The following is a 27521-nucleotide window of genomic DNA, read 5'->3' as shown; positions in this document are numbered from 1 at the left end:
TTGCTGTGTTTTGGAAGTTTCAAACTTTTTAAGAGGAAGTAAATAGAAAACTTATATGTACTAATTTTTATAGAAGATATTTCAACTGAGATAAGTTGCATTTCTGGATAAACCGATGAGGTAATCAATCCTGAAGAAGATTGGCATATTGGCTTTTAAAGACTGGGTAATTAAAAAAAGAGGGGTAATTTTTGTAGTGTAAACATTTTCTGAGGATTATGGAGGAACATGTTTCACATCCAGTGTAGCATAAGAAAATAGTGCCATTACATTTAAAGATCTTAACTTATTTTTAGAGATAGGTGTAGGGAGGCAGAAAGAGGGAGAGAAACATCAATCGGTTGCCTCTCATGTGCCCCAACCAGGACCCGGGCCACAGACCAGGCTTGTGCCCTGACTGGGAATCAAACTGATGACCTTTCAGTTTGTGAGATGATGTTGAACCAACTGAGCATGCGTGGCATTACATTTAAAGAAATCTTTTTTAAAAGCAGAAGCAGGCTTTTCATTAAAACAATTTAATATGCAGAGGGGGGGGTATTTAAATAGGATCTACTCAGAATCAGACCATAATGTAGACAGGCTATAGAACCTATATTTATAGTTTATAACACTGCATTTTCTTTCAGACTGTGGAATATCTATATAGACAATAAAATTAAGATTTTAACAAATTTAGGCTTTTGGGTTTTCTGAATCCTACAAAGTCATTGTTTTTTTAAATACGGAAAACCAACCATCGTGAGCAAATGTTTAACTTTGAACACTTGACATGATACAGTGCACCTGGTGACTAGGCTGATGAATGCCGCAGTGAAAAAGTTACTTTTCACAGATTCCATATTATCGCTTAATCCAAAACATCTTTGAGCTCACATTTGTATTGCTTTTTTGAAGAACTAATAGACAATTTTTAAAGCAATTTTAGGTTTATAGAAAACTGAAACAGAAAGGACAGATTTCCTATATGTTCCCTCTCCTCCTGTTTCCCACATTAACATCTCTAAATAGTATGATACATTTATTAGAATTGATGGGCCAGTCTTGATACATTATTAATGACTAAAGTTAAATAGTCTATGTTACAGCTCACTCAGTGTTGTACAATTCTGTGTTGACAAATGTATAATGTCAAGTATTCACTATTATAAAATACCATACAGAACAATCTCACTGCCCTAGAAATCCCATATTCCACTTATTCCTTCCTCTTTCCTCCCCCTTCCTATTTGGTAACCACTGATTTTTTTTAATTGTGTCTGTAGTTTTATTGTTTCCAGAATGTCATTTAGTTGGAATCCTACAGTATATAGTCTTTTCAGATTGGATTCTTTTACTTAGCAATATGCATTTAAGATTCCTCCATGTGTTTTCATGGTGAGCTCACTTTTTCAAGAGGTAATTCCATCTTTGTCAGCATGTCACTCTTAATGCAGTGACATGCATAGCTACCATCTGTTTACCTAAGCAGTGTAAAAGGAAGCAGGAAGTTTTAGGCTTTGGCCTTATTTTGTGTCATTGGATGAATATGTACACTGTTGACTCTGAAAAAAAGCACACCAAGAGGCAAATCAATCCATAGTTGTTAAATGTAATCTGAGGAGGGCTTTCTGAAAGGAGAGCTGAATTCAAGCACAAAAATACATAAAATAACTTGAGTGCTCCTCCTAAAATCCTTACCCTGAATTTGCCATACTATTTATTAGACAGTTGTTCTTTGTTGCAGTGGTTCCTAAACGTTGCTACCCTGTTTAGAATCACCTGGAGGGCTTTTAAAGATCCTGATGCCCAGGTTGTACCCCATACCAATTAAATCAGAATGTCTGAGTGTGGAAGCCAGACAGCAGAAGTTTATAAAGATTTCTGGGTGATTCCAATGTGCAACAATACTTGGAAACCACAGCCACATTGTGTGCCAGATAACTGCTCAGTGTTTCCACGTGTGCGATCTTGTTTATACTTTTAATAACAATCCTGCAAGGTAGGTTTTATTTTCACCTTTTTTTAACAGGTGAGAAACAAACAAGGTAAATGACTCAAAATCACATAGCTCTTCAGCATTAAATTTCAGGGCTGTATAACTCTTAAGATCAATGTTCCTTCCACAACTCCATGCTTTCTTATTAGCATTTCTTAAGCAGCAGAAAGGTGAATGGAGATTATATATATATATATATATATATATATATATATATATATATATATAATATATATATATTATATATATATATATATTCTAGGTGCTGGAGATACAATAATAAAACAAAGTCTATGTTCTTGTGGAACTCACATTTATATAAATAAACAAGGAAGGCCAGATCATTCTAGTTGCATGAAATAGTGCATGTATGAGCTAAAAAGTAACTTGGAAAGAGTATTGACAGCATTGTGAAGGAAGTCCTCTCAGGACAGGTAACATTTGAGCTGAGACCTAAATAATAAAAAAGAAGGAGCCAGTTACATGAAGTTCTAGGGGTTCGGGCAGAAGTAAGGGGTTCAGGCAGAAGTAACATCCATGAGGCAGGAGAGAGTTACTGAGGGTCACAGGTCTGTGTGGCTGGAACTGAAGTGTGAGGGGCGACTGGGGAATGTAAGAGCCTGGTTTGGCAAGAGTTTTCATAAATAGCAAGGATCCAATACAGAAGGGCTTACAGACCCTTATAAGGAGTTTCTTCCAAGGTGGGAAACAATTGGAGGGACTCAAACAAGGGAGTGATATGATTTGATTTGCATTTTAAAAGTTCAGTGTGACTGGTATGGCTCGGTTGGGTGTCATCCCACAAACTGAAAGGTTGTGAATTCGATTCCCAATCAGGGCACATGCCTGGGTTGCAGGTTCAGTCCCCGATGGGGACAGGTATGGAAGGCCACCAATCAATGTTCCTCTCTCTCATTGGTGTTTCTCTCCCTTACTCTCCTTCCCTTCCTCTCTCTATTACCAAAAAAAAAAAAAAAAAAAAAGTGTGACTGATTAATGAAGAATGGATTGGAGAAGGACAGGTTGGAAGGAGAGAGAACATCAACTTTATCTGTTTTTCTTTCCCTTCCTCTAACCTTTCCTTTCATTCCCTTCTCTCTAATTCAACAACTCGATCCATAAGCCGTTATCTGGGGCCAAACAGATTAAGTATCTGCACCAGTAGGTCTTAGGGGAAGTAGTAGGAGTCCATACTGGAGTGTAGAATGCTGAACAGGATCTGGATAGCATGGGGATGGCGGGTATAGAGCAGCGACTTTTAACCTTTTTCATCTCATGGCACACATAAGCTAATTACTAAAATTTGTGGCACACCAAAAAATACATTTTAGTATCTGACCAAATAGGTATCATTTTGGTTCATTCACACCAGACGACTGTTGCGTTGGCTGTTGTTACTTTTTAATTTCACATTCTAAGAGTTGAGTGCCCCTGACTAAATAGTCAGGTATGGCATGTTTTAAAAAGTCTTGTAGCCCACTGGTTGAAAATCGTATAGAGGATTGGGACTCAAATGGAATGAGAGCATCAATACAGATGAGTAGCGCGGTGTGAGCTCTCAGAGCCTGAGTGTGGTAGGAGCGGTGTAGACATGGCTCAGCAGAGTGTCAGGGCCCAGGGTAAGGTGTCCACTCAAAGGGGTTAGAGCCTGAGCTGGTGAAGAAGGTACCTGTAGGGATGTCCAACATCATGCCCTGAAGTAGAAGGTAGGACCAGGGTGAGGAGGGCATCTGTAGAAAGGCAATGTAAAGCAGTATGTCAGATCCAAAGTAGGGTAAGCAGGGCATTCCCATAGGGGAAGGGCCAGCAGCAATGATGGAAGGTTGGCTGCATACAAGGAATTGATCAAATAAAAACATTCAGACTAATGGGAACCAGATATCTCATCGTTGGAAAGTAGAGTTACATATATGGAAAGAAAATGAAAAGTAATCCTGTAGTACTGGATTAAAATTAGAGGTATCAGTGTGAACTCCAGGTTTTCAATAGATTTAGAAATAAACATACTATCTTCAAGTTAAGGAAGTCTTCTGTCATTTTTTCAAAAGTTTTTAATTTCTTGTTCTCTCTTCTCCTTCCAGCACCCCCATGATGCAAATTATGGTACACTTGAAGTTGCCCCATAGTCTGACACTATCCTCCTATTCTGGATTCTTGTTTCTTCTTGCTGTTCTGATTGTGTGTTTTCTGCTTCCTTATATTCCAAATCACTGATTTGATTCTCAGCTTCATCCACTCTACTGCTGATTCCCTGTAAATTGTTCTTCATTTCAGTTAGTGTATCCTTCATTTCTGACTGGTTCTTTTTTTATGGTTTCCATGTCCTTTTTTATGATGATGAAATTCTCTCCGAGTTCACCAGCTCTTCCCCTAAGTTCATTGAGCATCCTTTCAACCAATGTTTTGAATTCTGCATCTAGTGGATTGCTTGTCTCCATTTTGTTTAGTTCTTTTTGTGGAGTTCTGTTCTTTCATTTGGGCCATGTTTCTTTGTCTCCTCATTTTGGCAGCCTCCCTGTGTTTATTTCTGTGTATTAGGTAGACTCCATGGGAGGAAATAAACATACAAGTCCAGGAAGCACAGAGAATCCCAAACAAGATGGACACAAAGAGGTCCACAACAAGACATATCATGATTAAAATGCCAAAGGTTAAAGACAGAGGGTGAATCTTTACAGCAGCAAGAGAAAAGCAGTTAGTTACTTACAAAGGACCTCCCAAAAGACTGTCAGCTGATTTCTCAAAAGAAATTTTGCAGGCTAGAAGGGATTAGTAAATATTCAAAGTGATGAAAAGCAAGGCCCTCCAGCCAAGATTACTCTACATGCTAAGGTAATCATTTACAATTAAAAAAGAAAGAAAGATCTTCCCAGATAAGAAAAAGCTAAAGGAGTTTATCACCACAAAATCAGTATTGCAACAAATGTTAAAGGGGCTTCCTTAACAAGAAGAAGACCAAAAATATGAACAATAAAATGGCAATAAATACATATATATATATATATCAATAATTGAATATAAAACACAAAAGAACAAGCAGAACAGAGGACCCATTGATGGTGGCCAGATAGGAGGGGGGTCAGGGTGACGGATGAGAAAAGTGAAGGGATTAAGAAGTACAAATTGGTTGTTACAGAATAATCATGAGGATATAAAGGACAGCTTAGGGAATATAGTGGTTGAAGAACGTATATGTATAACCCATGGGCATGATCAACAGTGTGGGGATTGCCTGAGGGAGTGGGGAGGGTCTGAGTGTAAGGGGACAAAGGGGAAAAAATTGGGACAACTGTAATAGCATATACAATAAAATATAATTTAAAAAAGTAAAAACATACATTCTCTAACTTTGTCTACTAAGAGAACCTGGAACAATAACACCACATTAGCAATGAACACACCAAGCACCTAAATCTACACTGATGTTTCTCTCCCTTCCCCTCTCTAAAAATAAATAAAATCTTAAAAAAAAAAAAAAAAAAGAAGCTAACTCCACTAAATGGAATCAAAATTCATTGGCAAAATGTCTACTCCAGGGCAAAGTTTAAAATAAGCCTGGAAATCTCACACCACAATGCAGTCAAGTGTTGAAAGAATGGTGGGGCATGCCTAAGGGGCACAGATGCCAGCTTGAAGGGGCTCCCATAGGCCAAATCTGGGACAATTTCAATATCAAAATAATTAGTGATAATAGCGGGTTGCAATTCATTGGGTAAAATAGGGAACAATGAGTCAATTGTAATATAAATGCATGAACAAATAATTTGATGAAGAATGTGATATCGACGTAGCCTCAAAGTACTTCCCTACAAAATACTAATAAATTACAAAGGAGGAAAAAATAACTTTATAGCAAAGAAGCCTGGCAGATACCACCTTAAACAAACAAACAAAAAATCAAAGTTAAATTTATCAGTACCAGAGCAAATTGAAATTCCATGCGTCCTGATGGAATACAATGAAAAAGAATACAACATCACTTCCATGATATACCTGCCAAAGATTTATAACCCGAATCTCATCAGTAGGAAACGCCAGACAAACTCAAACTGAGGAATCTTCTACAAAATAATTGGCCTAAAATCTTCCAAATCAAGGTTGTGAAGGTTAAAGACTGAGAAGTCATTCTAGGATGAAGGAGACTAAGAGATAAGACTACCGAATGCAATGCACGAATCTTAATTTAAATCTTAAAGATTTATTAATTTTAAAGATTATTCAGTGCTTTTTTAAGTTAGCAATAAAGAAAGAAGACTACAGCAGTTGTTCAGGCAAAAGAAAAGGGTAGGAGAGATAGAATTGGTAAAGTGTTTGGATTTGGAATATATTTTAAACTTAAAATGACAAGACTTTCTGTTTTTTGTCCTGGGTACCTAATTAATAATGGTGCAACTTAAACAGATAGGGAAGACTGTGGAAAGTGTGGAATATTGAAGATAGGGAATAGAGTTCTGTTTTAGACATATTTTCAGTTATCTATTGCTGCATAACACACCACCCCAAACTTTAGTGGCTTAAGATAACAATCATTTATTTGTTCATGATTCCATAAACTGGGATGGATTTGGCTTCATGGTTTTTTCTAATAGTCCATCCTAGGGTCATTCTGGAAACATCTTAAACCTCAACTGGGGCTGGATAATTCCAGATGTCTTCACTCACATGTCTGGTGCCTTCCCTAGCATAAATGTACTAACTGAGAACTGGCCAGGGTTCTTTATCTCTTCATGGTATCTCCAGTAGGGCAGCTGGACCTCTTTACATGGTGCCTCTGGGTTCCCAAGAGAGCAAAAGTGGAAGCATTCTGTTCATCAAAGCAAGTGACGAAGCCAGCCCAGCTTCAAAGACAGAGGAAATATTCTCCACCTCCAGGAGGCGCATACATGCACAGGGTACACAATCTTTGTAGATAATCTACCACAAACACGTTAAATTTGGGGGACTTGTTGGACAATAAAGGTGGAAATCAGGTGCAGGAGTTTGGTGGTCAGGGAAGGCTTCTGGACTGGTTATATAAAGGTGGGAGTTATTAGTAAAAAATATTTAAAATCATGGGACATCGTAAAATCACGTTGAAATGAAGGATTGATAGAAAAGAGAGGAAAGTCCAGGGCTGAGGCTGAGGTGCTGTCACATTTAGAGGTAAGACAAGAAGGCAACAGAGGAAACTGAGAGGACCCTGTGAAATAGGGAAACTAAAGTGTATGATCTAGTGAAAGGCAAGGGGAAAAAAAGTGTTCCGAGATGGAGGTCTATCTTCTTAAAAGGTCAAGTAAGAAGTGGCTCTTGGGCCCTGACCAGTGTGGTTCATTTGGTTAGGTGTCATTCCCCCCAAAGCGAAGGTCATCATTTCGATTTCCGGTCAGGGCGCATGCCTGGGTTGCAGGTTCGGTCCCCAGTCAGGGTGCATATGAGAGGCAACCAATTGACGTCTTTCTCCTCTTTCTTCCTCACTTCCCCTCTCTCTAAAAATAAATAAAATCTTTTTTTTTTTTAAGTAGTTCTTGGACTTGGTTACGTGGAGGCTGCTGATGACATAACAGGGACTTAATGTTACTCAAACAGGGTACCCCAACCCCAGAGGCACTCAACAGTGGGCCAGTTTTAAAAGCCACAGAATAAATGTGGTCTATTACAATAAAAGAGCTTCATATAGGGACTAATATATAACATTTACATACATTTTCATGATACTGTATTCCAAAACATTGCTATGCCCGTGGGATTTTGGGTCACACTGTATCACCTCTAGAAAGACTGGAGAATGAGTTCGGCCATGTGAGAATCAAGTATGTGTACATAACCCATCCCCATTAAAATCTCTGGACATCAAGGCTCAGGTGGGCCTCCCTAGTTGGCAATACTCCATGCATATTGTCATGTATCTTTGCCACAAGATACTGTCTGCAATTCCACCGGGAGACACCAACTGGTACATCTGTATGTGGAAGTCCCTGGGACTCTGCCCCATGTACCTCTTCCCCTAACCAATTTTAATCTGTATTCTTTTACTAAAATAAACTATAGACATGACTAAAACAACTTTCAGTGAATTCTGTGAGTCCTACCAAACTATCAAATCTGAGGGACCCACCAACTTGCAATTGGTAAGGATGCAGAAGTAAGGATGGACCCCCAAACTTTGCACTTTGGGGCCATCAGTTTTCTCTATCAACATACATACTTGGATGAAAAAATATGAGAAACATTCATCTATACCTACACCCTCATAAATTATAATCCGCAATATTTATTGATCATCTACTCAGCAGCAGGCACTGAGCTGAGTACTAGGAATATTTAAGTGAACAATGCATAATCCAACTCCTCCTCTCAAGGAGCTCAGTCACTGTGCTACAGGACTGCGAAAGAGAAGTGAATGAGACAAGTTCTCTGCCCCATGGCAATGAGTGTGTGGTGTAAATGCGCAGGCATCCTTTAGTGGGGCCTGTAAATGTTTACACTGATACCAACTTTATCACTTTCACGTGGGTATCATTCCCTCTTAGATCACCAGGAGTCAAGGATTTGTAGTTTCCCTGGTGAGTAGGGACATGGTTATGTCATTTACTAAGAGGAAATACAAATGCAGAAGCAAGTTATATGGAAAGACAAGTTACTCATCCCATAAGTGGGTGTTTGAGACCCCAGCATGATGTCCATATGTCAAGTTTAAGAGCACGGTGGAGATTCCATCCAGAGCTTGGAAGGGAAAGTTTGGGGCTGTAGGCCCATATTTGGGAGTCAAAAGTGTAAGGTAGTAATGCCATAATAAGGGACGGGCTGACTTGCCACTCTGTACCCTGTAGAAAAATGTAAGTATGGCTGAAAGACAGTATACTATGTAGGGGAACACCAACAGGTAAGGGCCATACAGAGCAAAGTAGGCATGAAAGAAGGCTGACAATGAGAAGCCAGAGAGTTTGGTGTACCCCAGTGTGGTGGGATGTAAACCAGTAGGAGGTTCACCAAAGAGACGTTTTTCAGAGTGCGCTGGAAGGAGGTCAACAAGGTGAGGACTCAGTCTGTACCGTGATGAGTCCACCACCTATAGAAGTCTTCCAAGACGACTGAGGAAAGCACACTGGTTTGTTTTCTATTTTGAAGATGAGATGCAGCAGGATCAGCAAGAAATCCTGGTTTTCTCTGGGCAAGAACTAAAGTTATATGGCAGTGAAAAGACAATGTTCTTAGCTTTTATGTGCCTTTAATAACTTCTTACTGAATGCTAGTTTGCTGGGGACCCCTGACTAAGGATGTGTCTCCTCAGTGCACCTCAGCCAGGAATGAGCAAAAAGAGCCCCTGCTTCCATATGCGCAGCTTCTTCAGCCTCTGACCTGCCGCCGGGGAAGGGGCGGGGGGCAGTAGCGCAGCAGAGCCGCCAGGGGACGCAGTCCCCCAGATTATCAGCGAGACGCGGGGCGGGGCCAGCCGAGGGGCCGGGCCTGAAACGGCTTCCGGCTTCCGGCGGAGCCCTAGGTCTTCGCGCATCGCCGTCATGGCAGCGGAGGAGAAGGACCCTCTGAGCTATTTCGCAGCTTACGGGAGCAGCAGCTCAGGCTCCTCGGACGAGGAGGATAACAGCGAGCCGGAGGAAAAGAGTCGCAGAGGTCCGGATCCGGCGAAGTCGGCGGGCGTATGTGGGAACAAGACGGAAAAGCGGCTGCCTGGACCCGACGAACTGTTCCGGAGCGTGACTCGTCCGGCCTTTCTCTACAATCCGCTCAACAAACAAATTGACTGGGAGAGACACGTCGTCAAGGCGCCTGAGGAGGTGAGGTCCCCAACCCCGGTTCTCGATCTTGGTCCCGGCCTCTGCCCCTGCCTCCTGAGTTGCTTCCTGGGGACCGGAAGTCCGTTCCCACACACGCAGTCACCCCCTGCGGGTTGCCGCACCAACCCCTCCCACCTCCATCCCTGGGAGCCCGGGCCCCCTCCCCCAGCTTGGTGGGTGTCAGATCGGACCCGCAGCCCCCTCCCACTCGTGAGGAGACCCAAACCTCCGCGCTCGGTGCCCCGACCTGCGTGGCCAGGACTAACGGTGGTGACTCCCCCCGCCCCCCCCGCTGCAGCTTCTCCCCGAGACCCCTTCCCTTTGACGCCGAAGTGCCTGCGGTGCTGCCTCCAAGACAGTGTCTGCTGCAGCCTCCTGAAGGGGTCAGCCTTGGCGTAGTATCTCTGAGACTGGATTCTTCTTTGGTAACTAAAAGTTATTAGCTTTATTCATTTAGGGAACCCTTTGGCTTTTCACTTAACAGTATTGTGATTTTGATGGAATAAAAGTGTATCTTTAAACTTAAACGAAAAGTCATCCTGAACAATAATCGAACGGCAGGGAGGTGCATGTGCCCATACCGATTATAGGAACCTCGGTCCGTCACAGTGCTTCTTAATGTGTTTGCTTAACAGCCGCCAAAGGAATTCAAAGTCTGGAAGTCAAACTATGTTCCACCTCCAGAGACGTACACTACTGAGAAGAAACCTCCTCCTCCAGAGCTGGATATGGCAATCAAATGGTCTAACATCTATGAGGACAATGGTGATGACGCCCCACAGAACGTTAAGAAAGCTAGGCTTCTCCCAGAAGGGGAGGAGACAGTGGAATCAGGTAAGAAGAGTCAGATCTTTTGGTCCCTGTGATGAGTTCAAGAAGATCGCGATACCGAATGAATGAAATTTAAATCTAGCAAGTTAGATTGATTATGATGGTCTTGGAATACTTTTTACTGTGTTTTTGAAAAAGATAGTACATAGTCAGCTTTAAAACTCATGTCTCAACCAGTTAGCAGTTGCTGTGTGTTAGAGGAAGATCATAAATTATTCAGACTTCAAAGTGAAACCTCTGATATTTCAAGCAGTAGTATATGTGATTTATGAACAGTACGAGTTAATTTATGGATTCTTTTCTTGTGACTGCAGCTGCGAAGGCTTTATTTTACAGTAAAGCAGTTGTGCTTTAGAGCCGAAAGTAGTATGACAAAATGAATTTAACTGAGTATTACTATGTAGTAATTAAAAATAGTGATAGAAAGGTAATGACTTCGTTGTTTTGCCTTTGTTTGTAATATAATGTTATCTGTTACTTGGACTATAAGTAATCACAGCAATCTCTGCTTCCGCGGTTTTATCCCCCAATTCCATCCTTCACACTGCAGCTCATGTTCACTTTCTAAAAATCATGCCTGATTATGTAACTCACCTGCTTAACATCCTTCATCAACAGCGTAGAGGCAAAGCCTTTTGTGATAGGCTCTGCCTTTCTCTCCACCCTCATTTCACATGGCCTCCTTTCTAGCACTTTAAGATCTTAAAATTCAAAACTGAATAGATCATGCTATTTTATAGTTCCATGCCTTTCAGTGTATCTTTTGCACCTGAGTCTGGAATGTTCTTACCTTCCTCTTTGGCTGGTAAACTCATTTAGCCTTCAAAATCCAACTCAAAGAGAATCTCCTTCTAATTATTTGCTTCTCTGTACCATTTTTGTTAAACAGATTTCTGATCTTCCCACAATACAAGGGCAACCTACTTCACTGCTTTTACAACCAGGCAGAGTTTTGTTTGTTTAGAGAAGGGGTAACTAACTGGAAGTTCTTACTCCAAATGGCTTTTTCATTTCTTTCATTTATTTCTCAAGGTGGATTAGAAGTCACTAATGAAGGCACATCTTCAGTAAATGGCATCTTTGTGAAGGTGCCACACAAAGGGGGCATTTGAAATACCTCATATTGTATGATACTTTATATAATTAATTAAAAAAAAAAACTTTCACATAACTACACCTTAATCCTTACAACACCTTGTGAAAAACAGGGAAATGTGAAAATGAGAACTTGTGTGACTTGTCCAACGTCACGGAATGGCAAGCTCTAAGATAGGTACCTTCACAAATTCAGGTCTTTAAATGGGAATGATGCATTATTAAACTGGAATTTAGTCTCTTGATGTTTTTCTAGCTAGAGTGCTTGAGAAATATTCTGTAGGAAGAGTGGCACTAAGGCCACTAGCGTTGATAGTCTAACTAGGATGCCGTAGGCAGCTTCAGTCCTTTGTTCCTCCGTGGAAAAGGTGAGGATTATATATCCAGGACAGACAAGTGGAAAGAATTACCTTTTTTCCCCCAGCTTGCCTGTTGAGTTCAGATAGAAGGAATTCCAGATGTGCAGCAAACAGCACTGCTGTTGCTGTAGATAATCTCTGACCTTCTGATCCCAGCGCAGTCCTCCATCAGAAGGTGGATGTTGGCGGTGCTAAAAAACAAAAGGACCGGTTTAAGCTGGATTACAAGGTTAAATAAAAGATAATCCTGAAATCTTAAATTTTGACTTTAATGTTGGTTATTGAATATAACTGTCTTTCTGTAATGCATACCTTCCTTTCTTGAATTTTTCTTTTTTTGCTATCTCCTATGCCACTGTAAAGTTGATTTTCCTGGTATCGTTGTTTTTTTTTTTTTTTAATTCATAAAATATCTTGTATTAGAAACTCCAAACTCTTTAAGTTATCTAAGTTTTTAAATTCTCAAATTACTTTTCTTCCTATTTTTCTGCCTTTTTGCCCTTTTTTGCCAGTTAACTTCTTCCAGATATTTTAAGAAAGGAGCTGGGAAAGATTCAAAAGTGATCATTTGAGTCTTGCTACTTACTAGCACCTCTTGTGTGGTGGTTGTAAAATGTAGATCAGTGGGCCCTGGATGGTGTGGCTCAGTGGATTCAATCCCGTTTGATTCCCAGTCAGGGCACACACCTGGGTTGTGGGCCAGATCCCCTGTCGGGGGCACAGGAGAGGCAACCACACATTGATGCTTCGCTCTCTCTTTCTACCTCCCTTTCCCACTCTCTAAAAATAAATAAATAAGATCTTTAAAAAAAAATGTAGATCAGTGAGCCTGACTTTAATTGTAGCTTTACTAACATCTAATTAATCATAAAAGCTTAGCTATAGTAGCAATTGCCCTTTTTTAATTTAGAAGATTAATAATTTTAACTTACGTATGTCTGGTGACATGGATTCCATAATAGAAGAATTATTTTCTTGCTGGTGCATCTGTAGTATATGGCACAGAGTAGTAAAGTGGGGGAGTGAACATTTCAGAGTTTTGGAGTGGGTTTATTTCTGTTCTGGTTTTCAGGGCAATGCCTTGTAATGTCACTAGATGGCATTAGCTCTTCGGTTCAAATCACTTGATAAGAACCTATTTTTCCAGCTTCAGTAATTGTGTTTTTGTTGTTGTCCAGTAAATATACTTGTAACAAGTGGTAGATTAAAAGCAGAAGTGTCTTAAGATCATCTTTTTAATAGACATTAACAGTAGATTTTCTAGAAGAGTAGAAAGTAGTATTTTTATTTTTTTTACTTAATATTCATTGTATTTCTTCCCCGTTATCATTTAGACCCCTTACACCCCTCCCCCAAGCAATCACCACACTGTTGTCCATGTCCATGAGTCCTCTCTCCTTTTTTCTCAAACCCTTCACCCCTTACCTCTCCCTCCCAGAGCTGTCAGCCTGCTCTCTATCTGTGAGTCTGTCCCCATTTTCCTTGTTAGTTCAGTTTGTTCATTAAAATCCACATATGAGTGAAATTATATGGTATTTGTCTTTCTCTAACTGACTTATTTCAACTTAGCATGATGTTCTCCAGGTCCATCCATACTACTGCAAAGGGTAAGACTTTCTCATTTTTTACGGTCCAGTAGAATTCCATGGTGTAAATGTCCCTTAGCGGTTTTATCCACTCATCTACTGGTGGACACTTGGGCTGCTTCCATATCTTGGCTATTGTAAATAACACTGCAATGAACATAGGGGTGCTTATGTTCCTTTGAATTAGTGTTTTGGGTTCCTTCAGATATATTCCCAGAAGTGGAATCATTGGGTCAAAAGGCAGATCCATTTTTAATTTTTTGAGGTAACTCCATACTGCTTTCCACGTGGCTGCACCAATCTGCATAAAAAGTAATTTTAATCTTTATATGTCTGAAAATAATTTCCAAACTCAAACTGGATGATAATTAAACTCCAATTACAAAGCAAAGCCCTTGGTTTATTTGAGCTGTATGCTATAGTAGTTGTGGAGCATGTATTTTCGTGTATACATAACAAACTACTGATTAAAACTTTGGTTTGTAAATTCCTAGGATGATTTGTTGATGTGAATTGTATTTTATCGTGCTGTCTACATACATACATAGTGCTTTATGAAATGCATGAATAACGTCTCCTTGATGTGTTTGAAGATGAATCACCTGCTCTTGATACTAATTATTGTCCATCTCAACAAAGGAGATACAGTTAGCAGCCGGAAATTGAAGGCTTAAGGTTTTAAATATATTTCCTCTATAGTTTATGATCTTATATCAGTGGCTTCCCAAATTTTTTAATATGAAGGATTCTTCCAACATCAAAATATCTTGTTTATAGACCGCCACGTGATAGTTGACCTCGGAGTATCTGTTGATTGAGAAAAGAAAGTCAGAAGTACAATGAATTCAGTAATGTGCTTAAAATAAATTTTTATTTTATAAATCATGACATCTTCTACATGTTATTTATTACATCTATATGGAGTTCTAAAAAGAAAGCCACATATTTGTTCCCAGAAATTGAAAATTAGCAGCTGGTCTGTACTACCCTGTGTTTTATTAAAACATGTACTTGGGTATCTTAAATTGAATGAAAGGGTCCATCCACCTTTTCATTTTTGACAACATTTATATTGGACATTTTCTGCGGCTACAGACATAATATTTTTGAAAAGTTATAAAGGGCATAGTTTTAATATAAGGGTTCTTCTCCATCTTTCCTTTTCAAAATTCTCAGTATGGTAGAGGGAAGATGCCTGTCTTTCTGTTACCATTGGAATATTCTCACCCTCCTGGGAATGGGAGAGTGAGGGCAGGGGAAGTGGAACTAACTGTATAGGACAAAATTGAAAATACAGTTTTGTAAAACATCTACTCGTGAGTGATTTTTTTCTTTTCTGCAGAATGTAAGGGGTCAAGGGATAAGATAAGGAGGGTAGTTGTTGGGCAGGGAGAGAAAGCAGATTGGAAGGGAAAAAATAGCTGATAGCCACTTAAATAACACAGTTAAATTGATATCTTTTTTTGTTGTTGAAAAATAGACAGTGTGTTCCATTTGTAGAAAGTGTAAGTTACATATTTAAATATACATAATGTGTACGCTATAGAATACGTGGGAATAACTTTTTCAGAACAAGTCTGATTTTCTTTAAGCTACCTCAATATAGCACTAAAGGGTCTGAATTTTGTATTACACAATTGAAAAAAATTCCTTATTTTTACTTGCACTTTAAAATCAGTTCTAAAAATTGATTTTTGGTTTTTACTGGGAAACTTTGAAATAAACGTTAGTATTTTAATGCCTAACTTTTTGAAAATTACTGATTGAAACTCTTCCTTTTTTGTTTAAAGATGAAGAAAAAGATGAGCATACTTCTAAAAAGCGCAGAGTAGAACCAGGAGAACCAACAAAGAAGAAAAAATAGAAAACAACAAATAACAAGAAATTTTGGACTGCAAATCTTATTGGAATGTTTTTTTGGCAGATAAGTTGATGTTGTAAATTATTATGACACATCATCTTCGTGAAAGTACATGGATAAACTAATAAGTGTTGCTGCAGGAACTTTCCACTGTAGAATTCACTTTTTATTTAAAATTTGTATGTATTTAAAACTCAAATGGTGACTCGTGATTGTGACATTGACAACACTTGGAAGCATTCTTGCTATCACAAAATTGGTGACGTGCTTTGAGAGTTCTGTCACGTGTTGACATGCCCGTGTTCTAGGAACCTTTTATAAAGGAATATATTTTTAAAGTAAATATATTGTATCATACTGTGAACCTGTAGGGTGCTTTTCAACAGTGTTTGTACAGTGTAAATAGATCATGGAAATAAAAGTACTTATTCAATATTACTATTACCGCATAACATTAACATTTGAATATCTGTGACAAATAACCCTGTTTGCCATGTGATGTTAATAGTAGGTATTACCGTTTAGGGAGTGCCTCCTGTGTTCCCGGTGCTTCGTAGGTACTTATCTGTGACCTGCAAGCAGCCTAGTGAAGCATGTATTAGTAGCCTCGTTTAATAATAAAAGAGTGATTAATTTATGTAAGGTTACACAGCTAGTGAGCAGTGAATTTGGAATTCAACTCATGATACTTGAACTCTAAAATCATTATACTAAACCACCTGTCCACCAATCAAAATGTAGGAACTGCAATTGGCAGCTCTTCCAGGTACTTTTTTGTGGTAGCTAGTGCAGATTCTCTCCTCACGTGATTGTGTTACTGCACTTACCATACACATATACCTCCTATTATAAAAATTTGTCAATTTCCCTGTTAAATAGTAAGTTTGCTGAAGATAAGAACCTTCTGCAAAGAGTTGCCAGATGCTTCAAATAAAAATACAGGACACACAGTTAAGTTTGAATTTTAGATAACATCAAATAATATTTTAGTATAGGTAATATTTATGACCTATCTATACTAAAAATTTATTTATCAGAAATTCGAATTTAACTGGGCATCTGGCATTTTTATCTGCCACGCCTACTTGTATGTGTTTGCTACCCAGCTCCAATTTTAATGCTTTGCATATGATGATAATCAAGAAAATCAACAAGGTTGTAGTCAGGAAGGTGATCTTTGATTTGACATCCACAGTTCAAAATGGAGTGCTGCTATTTGTGGCATCTTGAACAATAAGAAGTACACTACATCGTCTTTCCGTGGTTCTTACGCCTTGAAGAAGTGAGTGTTAATTACAGGACACTGCATTTAGTGTGTAAGAAAAAGACTTTCGTTTTTGAATTTAAAAAATTCCCCAGTCCACTTGTTTTCCCCGTACTGGAAGCCAACATTTGAAAAACCATCCAACTTGTTTAGCTGGGAACATGATCATGTAGATTAAAATTTATAAGTCATTAAAAATATGCCAGCCGTGATATTTTGTGGAATAAGGAAGGAACGCAATAATGTGATGGTTGCTAGTATATCGCAAAATTATAAAAACCAGTTTTATAGCTGCTTATCCTCTAGCTTTATAAATGTATGAATCCCCAAGCTGAAGAAATTGGTAAAGCAAGAAATTTGGTTTAAGGTCGAAGTCTTTGTATGTGAGTAATTTTGAAGACTGTCCTCTCGTGTACTGCAGATGTCTCAGAAGGTACTGAAATATTATGAGATGAAAAAATTAGCATGAAAGTAAACCATAACCCCACAAGAAAAAAGGCCCAGCAAGCCACTACTGTCTGGAAATCTTTTTAACCTCTATTCAACTCCCTACTTACAGCCATTAATTAGTTTAAGACAGAGAACCAAAGGTCACTACATCAGTCCCCAGTGGTGCTTTGGGCCTCCTATCTAGAAGTCAGAGAATGGAGGGGTTGCATGTTCTGAGATTTTACTCAGACAGGACAGGTAGGGGCTACTTGGGAGACTGTAGCAACTGCTGGGAGTTGTGCACCTGTGAAATACAGGTCAAGCTAGTTCTAACTGGGCAGGGGGACGTGAGGGTTTAAGGAAGGAGGCTAAATATTTTGGAGCAGTCTCAGCCATTTGTATCTTGAGTTTCTTTTCAAAATATGGCCAATTAATGGAAGAAACGAATTTGTTTATGGATTGCTTCACCTTGCACAGAAACATCTCTGGTTGGGAAGTGGACTATGTCACTTTCTACATTTGTCACCATAGTAGAGAATGGATTCTTTTCCGCTTCACAGGTGTCCTGGGAACATGTTTGTTTAGGTGTCCACGTGGGTACCGAGGTAAAGGACTGTTTGGTTCAGTTAGAGGAAATCCAGTGAAGAATCTTACAAAACTCCATATAGATGAGGAAAATCCTCTTAATCCAAATTGCTTGTTAGAGGGTCAAATCATTTAATATTTCGAATTGTTTCCTCATCTTTACGATAAGGAAGTTGTGTCAGCCATGAAGGACTTTGTATAAGGATAAAATTTGAGAAAAAAATTTTTTGAGAAAATAAGCATTTGTGGACCATATTTTAAAGTTTAAAGTGCAAAGAGCCTTATAGGGTTTAATGGAAAACATTCTAATTGGTATCAAAGAGCATGACTGAGAAAATTGGCACAGCTTTTTAGCCATTAAAATAGTAATGTCGACTGACTTGCAAGCTTGAAACTTACTGATCTTAATGCCATATGGTGCTTTTGAGTTCACAGAGTTCAATCCCATAGTATTTTTCAAAACCTAATGAAGTAGGTTTTAATCATTTCCAAATGAGAGGATGGATCATTGAAATATGAATGACTAACGCAGGTTTGGACATGACCTACATATACATGTTGCCACTTGATTAAGTTAGATACAAAGCCCTACCAGAGATATTTGAAAAATGTGATTATTTTTACAGGTATCCAAGTGACCGTAGCAACTCAATTCAGTAAATCAAAACTGACCAATTTAAATCCACAATTGGACTTTAAGATGTATCATTGGTGGTATTTTGGATTTTAGAGTCTTGTATCCATACAGAACTGCTCCCGTTTTAACCCTCCGTGATCACTTAGTACAGAAGTTCCAAATGGTCCTACAAAGAGGTGTTAAGTTCCCAGCAAATGTTTTGGACTCCGTTAAATTCCAAAGTTTTCTCTCTTAATCTCTTTCCACTTAGCTTTCCCAATTTGAAGCATTGTGTTTGCATTTTAATGTGAGGGGGGTGCGGGGAGAGGAGCTACCAAGAAACATTTGTATGTATGGCCCCCGGAGGTGGGGCTTTTTGCCTGCTCTGTCCATTGACGGGAACAATGCCTGGCACGTAGTAGGCACTCAAAATAACTGCTACGTTCACAGTAAGCTGAATTCCTCACCCCAGGCTTAGGGGTGGTCCGGCAGAGGTTAGTGTTTTCAGCTATATGGTCCAATAAATCTTGACAATTTAAACCAGTTTGAGTTAAGTTTCCATCATTTTCGGGCAAATACATCCCAATTGATGTGGAACTTTTTTACTGCTTTGGTTTCTTCTGGGGCCCCATGCTGTTCTGGTTCACTTCTCTTTGTTTTCTCTGGCTCCTTCTCTCGCAACTGTCCTTGAATGCCAACGTAGCTTACATTGTTGCCTTGTCATTCTCTATACTGGCTCGTTTTTATTTTTTCTTTTTTTTTTTTTTAAGAGAGAGAAACATCGATTTGTCGTTCCACTTATTTGTGCATTTATTGGTTGATTCCTGTATGTTGAGGATCGAACCTGCAACCTTAGTGTGTTGGGATGATGTTCTAATTAACTCAGCCACCCAGCAAGGGCCACACTGGTTCTTGATTCCAGCCAAGTTTCAGCCCCAGATTTGCATGTCCAATTGTATATTTTCCCTTGGGTCTCAAAGGCCCCTCAACATTCTGGATGTCCAAAACCAAACACATTATGTCAAAACCCCTATCGCCTCCATACTTCATTTCCAGTTAATGGCATCACCGCCAACCTAGAAATTTGCCCTCTGCCTCGATTCCCATCACACAGGTTTGATCAGTAAGCCCTGAAGCTTCTCTCTCATTCTCACACACCTCTTAATCCAGCTGTAATGAATTGTTTACAATTCCCCAGACATGCTATTAGTGTCATAGTTCTGTGCCTTCTCGTACAATTTGCTTGGCCTAGCCCTTCATTTTACTTAGTGAACCCCCCTTCTATCCTCCAAGAAGCAGTTCAGACTTTCCCTCCTTTATGTACTTCGCTCTATTATCTCTGGATCTGGACCTGCACATTTCCCATGCTCAGTACTAAACAGATAGCCGACATTTACTGAGTACTTCCCACGTGCCAAGCTTGTTCTTGGTGCTGCACATGTATTAACTCATTTAATTAAACGAGGTATGTGCTATTAGCCCTACTCGGAAGCAAACTAAGACGCAGAGAAGTTATGTGATTTGCTCAAGGTGCTAGAGCTGGGAAGGGCGGGCTTTCTGGCTCCAGGCCCCATGGGGTTCCTCAGGACACTGGAGGGGAGGAAGGAGCGCCCAAGGGAGCCAGTAGATGATTTATTATTGTGTTTCGTTCAAAGGATGAGTTACCCCTAGGAGGTGCTCAGAACACAAATATTTGGATAATTAGTGAATCCAGAAGCAGTTCACCAGAGGTGCAGAATTTGTTGAACACACCGGAAACATCTTTCAGATAGATTAGGCTGGTGTGAAAGGAAAGTCAATGAGTAAATGTTCTCAGAGGATTTAATGCACATTTCAATAACTTAGTTGCTTATTTATCACATATTTGGAGTATTTCTATGTGAAAGGCCTAAAGCAACAGGACTGGAAATACATCCCTGTCCCTTCAAAAATATATTTTAGCTTTTCAATTGTATTTTTAAGTCTACCTTTTTAAAGCAAATAATGAGATAGCTTTAAGCCACAGATTTTGCTTCAAATTTCGATGGCTTTTCTCTAACATTTCAAATTATGGCTTGTGTTTAAAATCACAGCACCAGGGCACAGGAAGTCCTCCAGAGGTCCCTGGGTACAGCCTTCCCATAATAGAGGAATGTCTTCTCTGTAATCTTTGCCTCTCTCTTCTAGGCTCACAGACAAGCCCGTGAAATGACAGGTTTACGGGCTGGATTTGAAAAGTCGTTTCCTGAATGTCTGTAATATTTTGGTACCCAGGGTCTGGGACTCCTGTTTCTTTCCCTGTGTTTACCATTTTCTGAAAAAGAAGAAACAGGGTTTGGTGTATATCATTGAGGTAAAAGTGCAGCTCTATTCCTGGTATAATTACCTGTCTTTGTTTCTAAGTGGAACCAAATTCTAGCAACCGTCCAAGAACACTGGGGAGTCTGCATTAACATTTTTAATTTAGAATTCCTGAGAGAAACGGCAAGGAAAAACAATGATTGTACTTTTCGGACTATAAGACGCACCCCCCAATTTGGAAGGAAAATGGGGGTGCGTCTTATAAGTCTGAATGCACGTTACCTAGATCACTACAGGATTTCTGCTTTAAAGGATGTTATTAAATATTTTACCACATTTTTTGCTTCAAAATTGTTTTTCCTATTTTCCTCTAAAACCTAGTGCGTCTTATGGTCCGAACAATACAGGACTTTCAACTAAGGAAGTGACTTGTCTGCCAGCAAAGCTATAAGCAAGTCAACTGGGACATAACTCCTCTGAGGTTCACATACCAGGGGGATTTTAAGACCCCGTTGCTAGTTTTTGCTATTTTCGGTTCGGGGACACACACACACACACATCTCCTGAGGCTTTAGTAGTCAATAGAACCTTCCTCTCCTCTTTTTTCTGCCTCCAGGCCTTCCCCTCCAACCTTCTCCTTAATTACAAAAAGTGGCCGGAAAGCCTTAACAGTAAAACGTCTTCCATAACATATGGAATCCATATGTCAAATCTGTAAGGCATGAACCCTTGCTTTTTTTTTTTCTTTTAATTAAGGCCTAATAACTTGAGCTCCAAGTACCCGCTACCCCTGCCTCCCTCCATACCAAACTAATCAGGGTAATTGCCTGAGCCGTCCATGGCTCCGGGTCTGTTAAAGCCTGTTATTGAGGTTAACAAATGAGAGGGTTAATTTCTCTAGAATGCTCCATAGTTGGGGAAGAAAGATAATAAACCCTTACAAAGTAGGGTGCTTTTGAGTTTTCAAGCTTTTGTCTACACCAAACTGCCACCCTGGAGAAGGGCTTGCTTGGGATTCCAGACTGTCTGGAACTCGGAGGTAAGTGACTCAATTCTGAACTGAAGCCCTGGAATTCACTGTCACTCATGAAATATGCTCCGACAGTCTTGCTGCTTCAACTGTGTAAAAAAGATTCCGATGCTTTTTTCCTTTTTTTAAGAAATAGTATTGCCAGCCTCTGGCACCAACTTGGAGATGTTGACATAAAACCTTAAGACAGTAAGTGGCATTTTCTAGATAATTTGACTAGGGCCCTGTGTATTTTTAACTTATTTACAAGTTGCTGAATTCATCCAGTCACTTTGTCTAATTATAAACTGCTTAGGTTTTTCTATTCTTCTCCGCTTTTGTTTCCACTGTAACAGTAGCAAGGCTATCCAATGTCAGTCTCCCTGGGTAGCTAAACCAGAGTTGCTAATTTAATCTTTTGCCCTGAGGGCTTTCTTCACATCACACAGCCCAGTGTTGATTTTTTTTTTTTTTAAGCCCCAGGGAGTTAGTTGAAGGGAAGATTAAATTTTCTTAGCATTACCATAATTTCAACTAATTTTTCCAGCGGGGGTTTGTGAAAATGTGACGAACAGTGATGGAAAACAGGTTTTCAATTGCCTCATAGAAGTACTAAAAGTAAGGGAAAAAATCTTTATGTCACAGTAGCACAGAAAACAAAAATGTAAATGCTTTCTTTACTACAAATATGTTTAGCCTTTTCAAGGACAAAAATAATGTTTACACCAAAAATACAATAATCATTATATTTTAGTCACGTTGTTTCCATTGTCTCATAAAATGATGCTAGATATAAATTATTTTTATTATATTTTATTGATTATGGTATTACAGTTATTCTGATTTTCCCCTTTTGTTCCCCTCCACCCAGCACCCTTCACTTCTTCAGGCCACTCCCCTACCATTGTTCATTTCCATGGGTCATAAATTCTTTATAGTAATAATGTTCATTTAAAATTTTTTCTGATTATGAAAATGATACATGCTCACTGTAGAAGTCCTGAAAAAAAAAAAAAGAAACATAAGAACAGAAATCACTTTTGCCCTGGCTGGTGTGGCTCAGATTGAGTGCTGGCCAGCAAACCAAAGGGTTGCTGGTTCGATTCCCAGTCAGGGCACACGCGTGGGTTGCAGGCCAGGTCCCCAGTTGGGAGTGTGCAGGAGGCAACCCATTGATGTATCTCTCACACATCAATGTTTCTCTCCCTCTCTTTCTCCCTCCCTTCCCCTCTCTGTAAAAATAAATAAATAAAATATTTTTAAAAATCACTTTTAGTGGTGAAATCTAGTGTTATCATTTTAATATACAATTCTTTCCTTAGAGTGTTTTTTCTATGCATATATGTACATATTCTAAACAAGCATTATCAATTCCATTAAGGGTTCTTCAGAAACCTAATTTTTATTTTTGTTTATCTATTGGACATTAAAATGATCTCCATATTTTTCACCACTATAAATAACACTAAGATGAACATCTTTATAATTAAGTATTTGGTTTTCATATTTGATTTGATTATAGAACTACTTTTGTAAGAATTCAAGATGGAGTCATATGTAAAGTTCATCCAGTTTGCTTGATTTATTGCTCCTAACTTCTTGAAACCACATTGAAACAAATACTTTCAAAATTTTTAAATATCTCCTTGAAGTCCTAAATATTAAGCCTCTTGCCAGAATCCAGCCCTTTACAACAGCTATTAGGCATTTCTAAAACATGTCCTCTTTTTAGCTCTGAAAAACCACATTTCTTTTTCGACTGCCCCCAAAGGCTGCTCAGGTTCCAAAAAGCTACACACTAGTGCTCAAATTCAGAGCCTGGTTACTTTGCCCACAGCAAAAGGAATCTGTGGCTACTATGAACTAAACACAAAATCGGAGGTGAAAAGAGGACTGGGGGAAAACAATAATCAAGTAGATGGCGTTTTTCTCTCCCGCTTCTACATAATTGATCATATTATTGCAATTAGCAGAGAAAAACCTTAGGTGGAGCCAAAGGCTACTGAAGAAATACCCTGTGCACTGGGTCAGACGGCAGGGCCTCTTGGATTCCCCACAGCGGCTAGCTGGCCCCACTGGGGGAGGCACCCAGAGCTAGCCAACTAAGTAGGGAGAGGGCCTGGGAACGAACCCTCCGAAAAAAGAGGAAAGAAAGAAAATGCCTCCTTATCGGGCTCGTGGAATTGGGGAAATTCCACAAGAGCTCCCAGCAAAGCTTTACCGGAGGGTTGAAAAGCAGACTCCCAAGAGAGGAGTTTCCTGGGAGAAGTAACATTATCCTAACTCTCATCTTGTCACTTAATCTCTTACATTGTTGCCTCCCTGCAGGGCATATATCTTCTTGTGGGGCAAACTCAGGGATCCAGCACAAAGCAATAAAATTAGAAATTGTTCAGTAAGTAATTGAGCAAATGAACCAACCCTTAGCATCTTAGAACAAGTGAGTTTTCAGGTCTTCTCCTGCCGGCCTTTTTTCCACGGGGACTGACAAAGCAACCAAGGGGAAAGAGGACTAGTAAAGAGCTGTTTACCAATGTCCTTATTTCCCTGGGCTAGCCCTGAAGGAAGAGAACCAAGTCAGATTCTGATCCAATACCTCAGTTAATGCAACTACTAATAATCTTCGATTAACTGAGATACTTACTCTCCACCCATGTCAATATGTAGAAAAATTTTTTAAGAAAATAAAGATCTTTATTTAGAAAAAGAAAGAGAACAAACAACTAACTAAAATCACATTTCACAGGGTTGGCCCTTAACTAGGTATAAATCCAACCCAACCTCCTAAAGCTTCTGCATTAATGTTTCAGGAAGTGGGTCCCGAGAAAAGTGCAGATGCTGAGGAAAGGGCTTCATTGACAAAGTCTAGGCTTCCTCCCTGCTAGGAATTCACAATGAACATGAGAAGGCTCTGAGGTATCATTTAAGTAAGAAGCCTCTTTACCCTTTTTGCCCATGTATCAAATTTATTTGAGCACAGAACTCCTGAGGAACAGCTGGTAAGATCTGTGAATGAACTGGGAGGTGGGCTGCTCTCTACCTGTGGAAGACTCACTTGGGTTTACTCGGATGAGGAGGTGGGAGGGGTGCTAGATCATTGATTATTCAAGGGGGCAGAACCTCCCGTAGAGTCTATTTTCTAAAGGATTTTTCAAAATAGTTGTTAAATTAAATAGATACTTTTAAGAGAAATGCAAATTAATAATACTATCAGATACTATTTCTCACCGATTGGATTAGAACAATTCCACTTGAAAACACATTCTGTCGAGGCTACAGGAATACAACAAGCTCACCAAATTTGGGTGGGAGGGCAAAATGATCCAAACCCTATGAAGCAATTTAGCAAAATCTACAGAAATCACAAATATATTTACCTATTGACCTAGGAATCCCACCTTTGGGAATTCATCCTATAGATATGCTGGTACATGTAAAAACCGATATATGTTCACTATTACTTATGGAAACATTGTAATAGCAAAATATTGGAAGTAATTTAAGTGTCATAGGGGATTGGTAAAATAACTATGATTTGTCCACACAATAGAATAGGATGTAGTGGGAAAAAATAAGATAAAGAAGCTCTCTCTGTTTGGATATGGAAAGGTATCTGGGATACAGTGTTATAAAATGAAAAAAAGGAAGTTGCAGAAGCTTGACTAAGCCGGGTCGGGCCTGGTTAGCACTTGGGTGGAAGAACAGGGGTAAATAGTGACGATGCTGAGCTTTACCTGAGCCCTGGGACCCAGGAAAACAGTGAAGGTTTAGAAGTCCCCTCGCAGCTTTGTGTTCTAGGAAATAACAAAGGACCCCTGCTGTCCGAAATAAGACCCATCTTCGTTCTTCCTGGAGACTCCCATTAGACTGGCATGGTGACTCCCTTGTTTACCTGTCCCCTTTCTTTCCTTTGCGACACCCCTCATTAATCAACATCCCCGCTACTATCATAGCCAGGATAAATCATCTCTGTAATTGTCCCATACATTTTTACAACAGGTATGGGGGGTGGGGATTTCTCTGAGTAAACCTCTTTTATTATATCATTTTGATTTTTGAACCATGTGTGACTGCATTGCCTACTTTAAAGACTTTAATCGAGCCTTGGCTGGTGGGGCTCAGTGGACTGAGCACAGGCCTGTGAATCAAAGGGTCGCTGGTTCAATTCCCACTCAGGGCACATGCTTGGGTAGTGGTCCAGGTCCCCCCGCCATGGAGGGCTTATAACAGGCAACCACACATTGATGTTTCTCTCCCTCCCTTCCCCTCTTTAAAAATAAATAAAATCTTTTAAAAATTTTTAATTGAATTTAAAATACAGAACAAGCAAAAGATATTTCTGATTAACTACTGGCTAAATGGAAATTTCCATTAACCAGAATATCTCACAGCTGGCATCCCAGTTAATTATTTCAGGATTGAACTGTATCTTATACTTTGGTCTTTTTTCTACTGATTGATGAGGTGCTTGCTCACCAGACTTCTTCCTCATAAGTACACTTGTAATGAGAGAAAGTAGTCACGAAGGAAAAAGAGGGAAAAGGCTGGAAGTAGTTCTGTCTCTGATGTATGTTTTGTTTAGCCTGTGGCTGATAAGGTTCTTTCCTTTGAGCATCTAATCTTTTCTCCTACTGCAAAAACAAAAGGCTGTCATTTTCTGTTTCTTTCTTCCACATATTCCTGCCTCTGAGTTTTCTTCCTCCTTCCCCCTTCAGTGTTCATTAATGTTTTGGAGGCTAAACGTACATGTATCTCGTGCGTGCTCTCTTCCCCCTAACTGCTGGCTAGAACTTGGATGTGGTGGCCTCGCTTTGATGACAAGCCCTAGGAAAGGGCACAGCAATTCCCTGGAAGGAAACTGGATCCCTGAGTGACCATGAAGAGCAAGGCTATCCTGAAAACCTGGACAATTTGCACTGAGACTATTACATGAGAGAAAAAGAAACTCCTTTTTTAAGCCACTGGATGGTGTAACTTTATCCTAATGAACAGTTTCTCTTCAAGAAAATCAAAAGGGTTGTACTAGATAATCTCTAAGAAGCTTCCCAGTGCCAATTTACATGATTCAAAGCCTAATTTTGCCACTTTAAAGAGTTATAGAGGCTTTGAAGCATAGCTGTGTTTATAGAACGTATCATTGGGCACAGCTGCAATGCATTTGCTGCTCTGTGGCCTAATGGATAAGACCTGGACTTTGGATTCAGCCCTCATAAATTCAATTCCTGGTCCTGCTCCTTACCTCCTGTGACCTTGGGTGACTTGCTTAAGCCATCTGAGCCCCACTTCCTTATCTATAAAATTCAAATAGTACTAGAAACTCTTTTACAATGTGAGATAATTCAAAGAGAAATTCTTGACTAATAAATGTTCAATAAATTGTAGCTCTTTTTATCATTGTTGTTAATGGTATTGTTGGCATAACTTTAGCAAGAATATATACCACACCTATACTACTTTTTGTATAGACAAATTTTATCTAAATTCAAATTACCTCCTTTTTATCATATGAAAGAATTAATTGACAAAAAGCATCGCAACAGGTTGAAATCACTTCAAAGGGTGAGGTGAATAGATGTGGTGGAGACATTACTGTTTGCCCCTGGGTCGTTCTCTTCTCCTTCCTGGGAATACAAGAGACTACACTTCCCAGCCCTGTTGCAATTAGACAAGGCCTTATCAAGGGGCAGTGAGTCAAAGCAACGTATTTGACATCTGGTATAAGGTAATTTACAGTGGATATAAGTTCTCTCTGGTTTCTCTTCCTCTTAAAGCCACTGGTTGAGCTGGTAGCATCATAAAATGATGGAGTTCCCGTTGACCTGGTACCATGAGCAACTGTGTGAAGCAGGCCCA

General features: G+C 39.5%; 1 protein-coding gene across 1 annotated transcript; it reads left to right on the top strand.

Annotated features, from left to right (window-relative positions):
- Positions 1 to 9445: 9445 nt before the first annotated feature.
- On the top strand, positions 9446 to 18923 carry C3H1orf52 (chromosome 3 C1orf52 homolog). Its single transcript, XM_024565479.3, has 3 exons — positions 9446 to 9753; positions 10389 to 10587; positions 15415 to 18923. The coding sequence occupies exons 1-3, from the start codon at positions 9478 to 9480 to the stop codon at positions 15486 to 15488; spliced, it is 549 nt and encodes a 182-aa protein (XP_024421247.1). The 5' UTR covers positions 9446 to 9477; the 3' UTR covers positions 15489 to 18923.
- Positions 18924 to 27521: the final 8598 nt, after the last annotated feature.

Source organism: Desmodus rotundus, chromosome 3, assembly GCF_022682495.2.
Source record: "Desmodus rotundus isolate HL8 chromosome 3, HLdesRot8A.1, whole genome shotgun sequence".
NCBI classification, from domain to species: domain Eukaryota; kingdom Metazoa; phylum Chordata; class Mammalia; order Chiroptera; family Phyllostomidae; genus Desmodus; species Desmodus rotundus.
The sequence above is the reverse complement of the archived record's forward strand: the minus strand, read 5'-3'. Positions and strand labels throughout refer to the sequence as shown.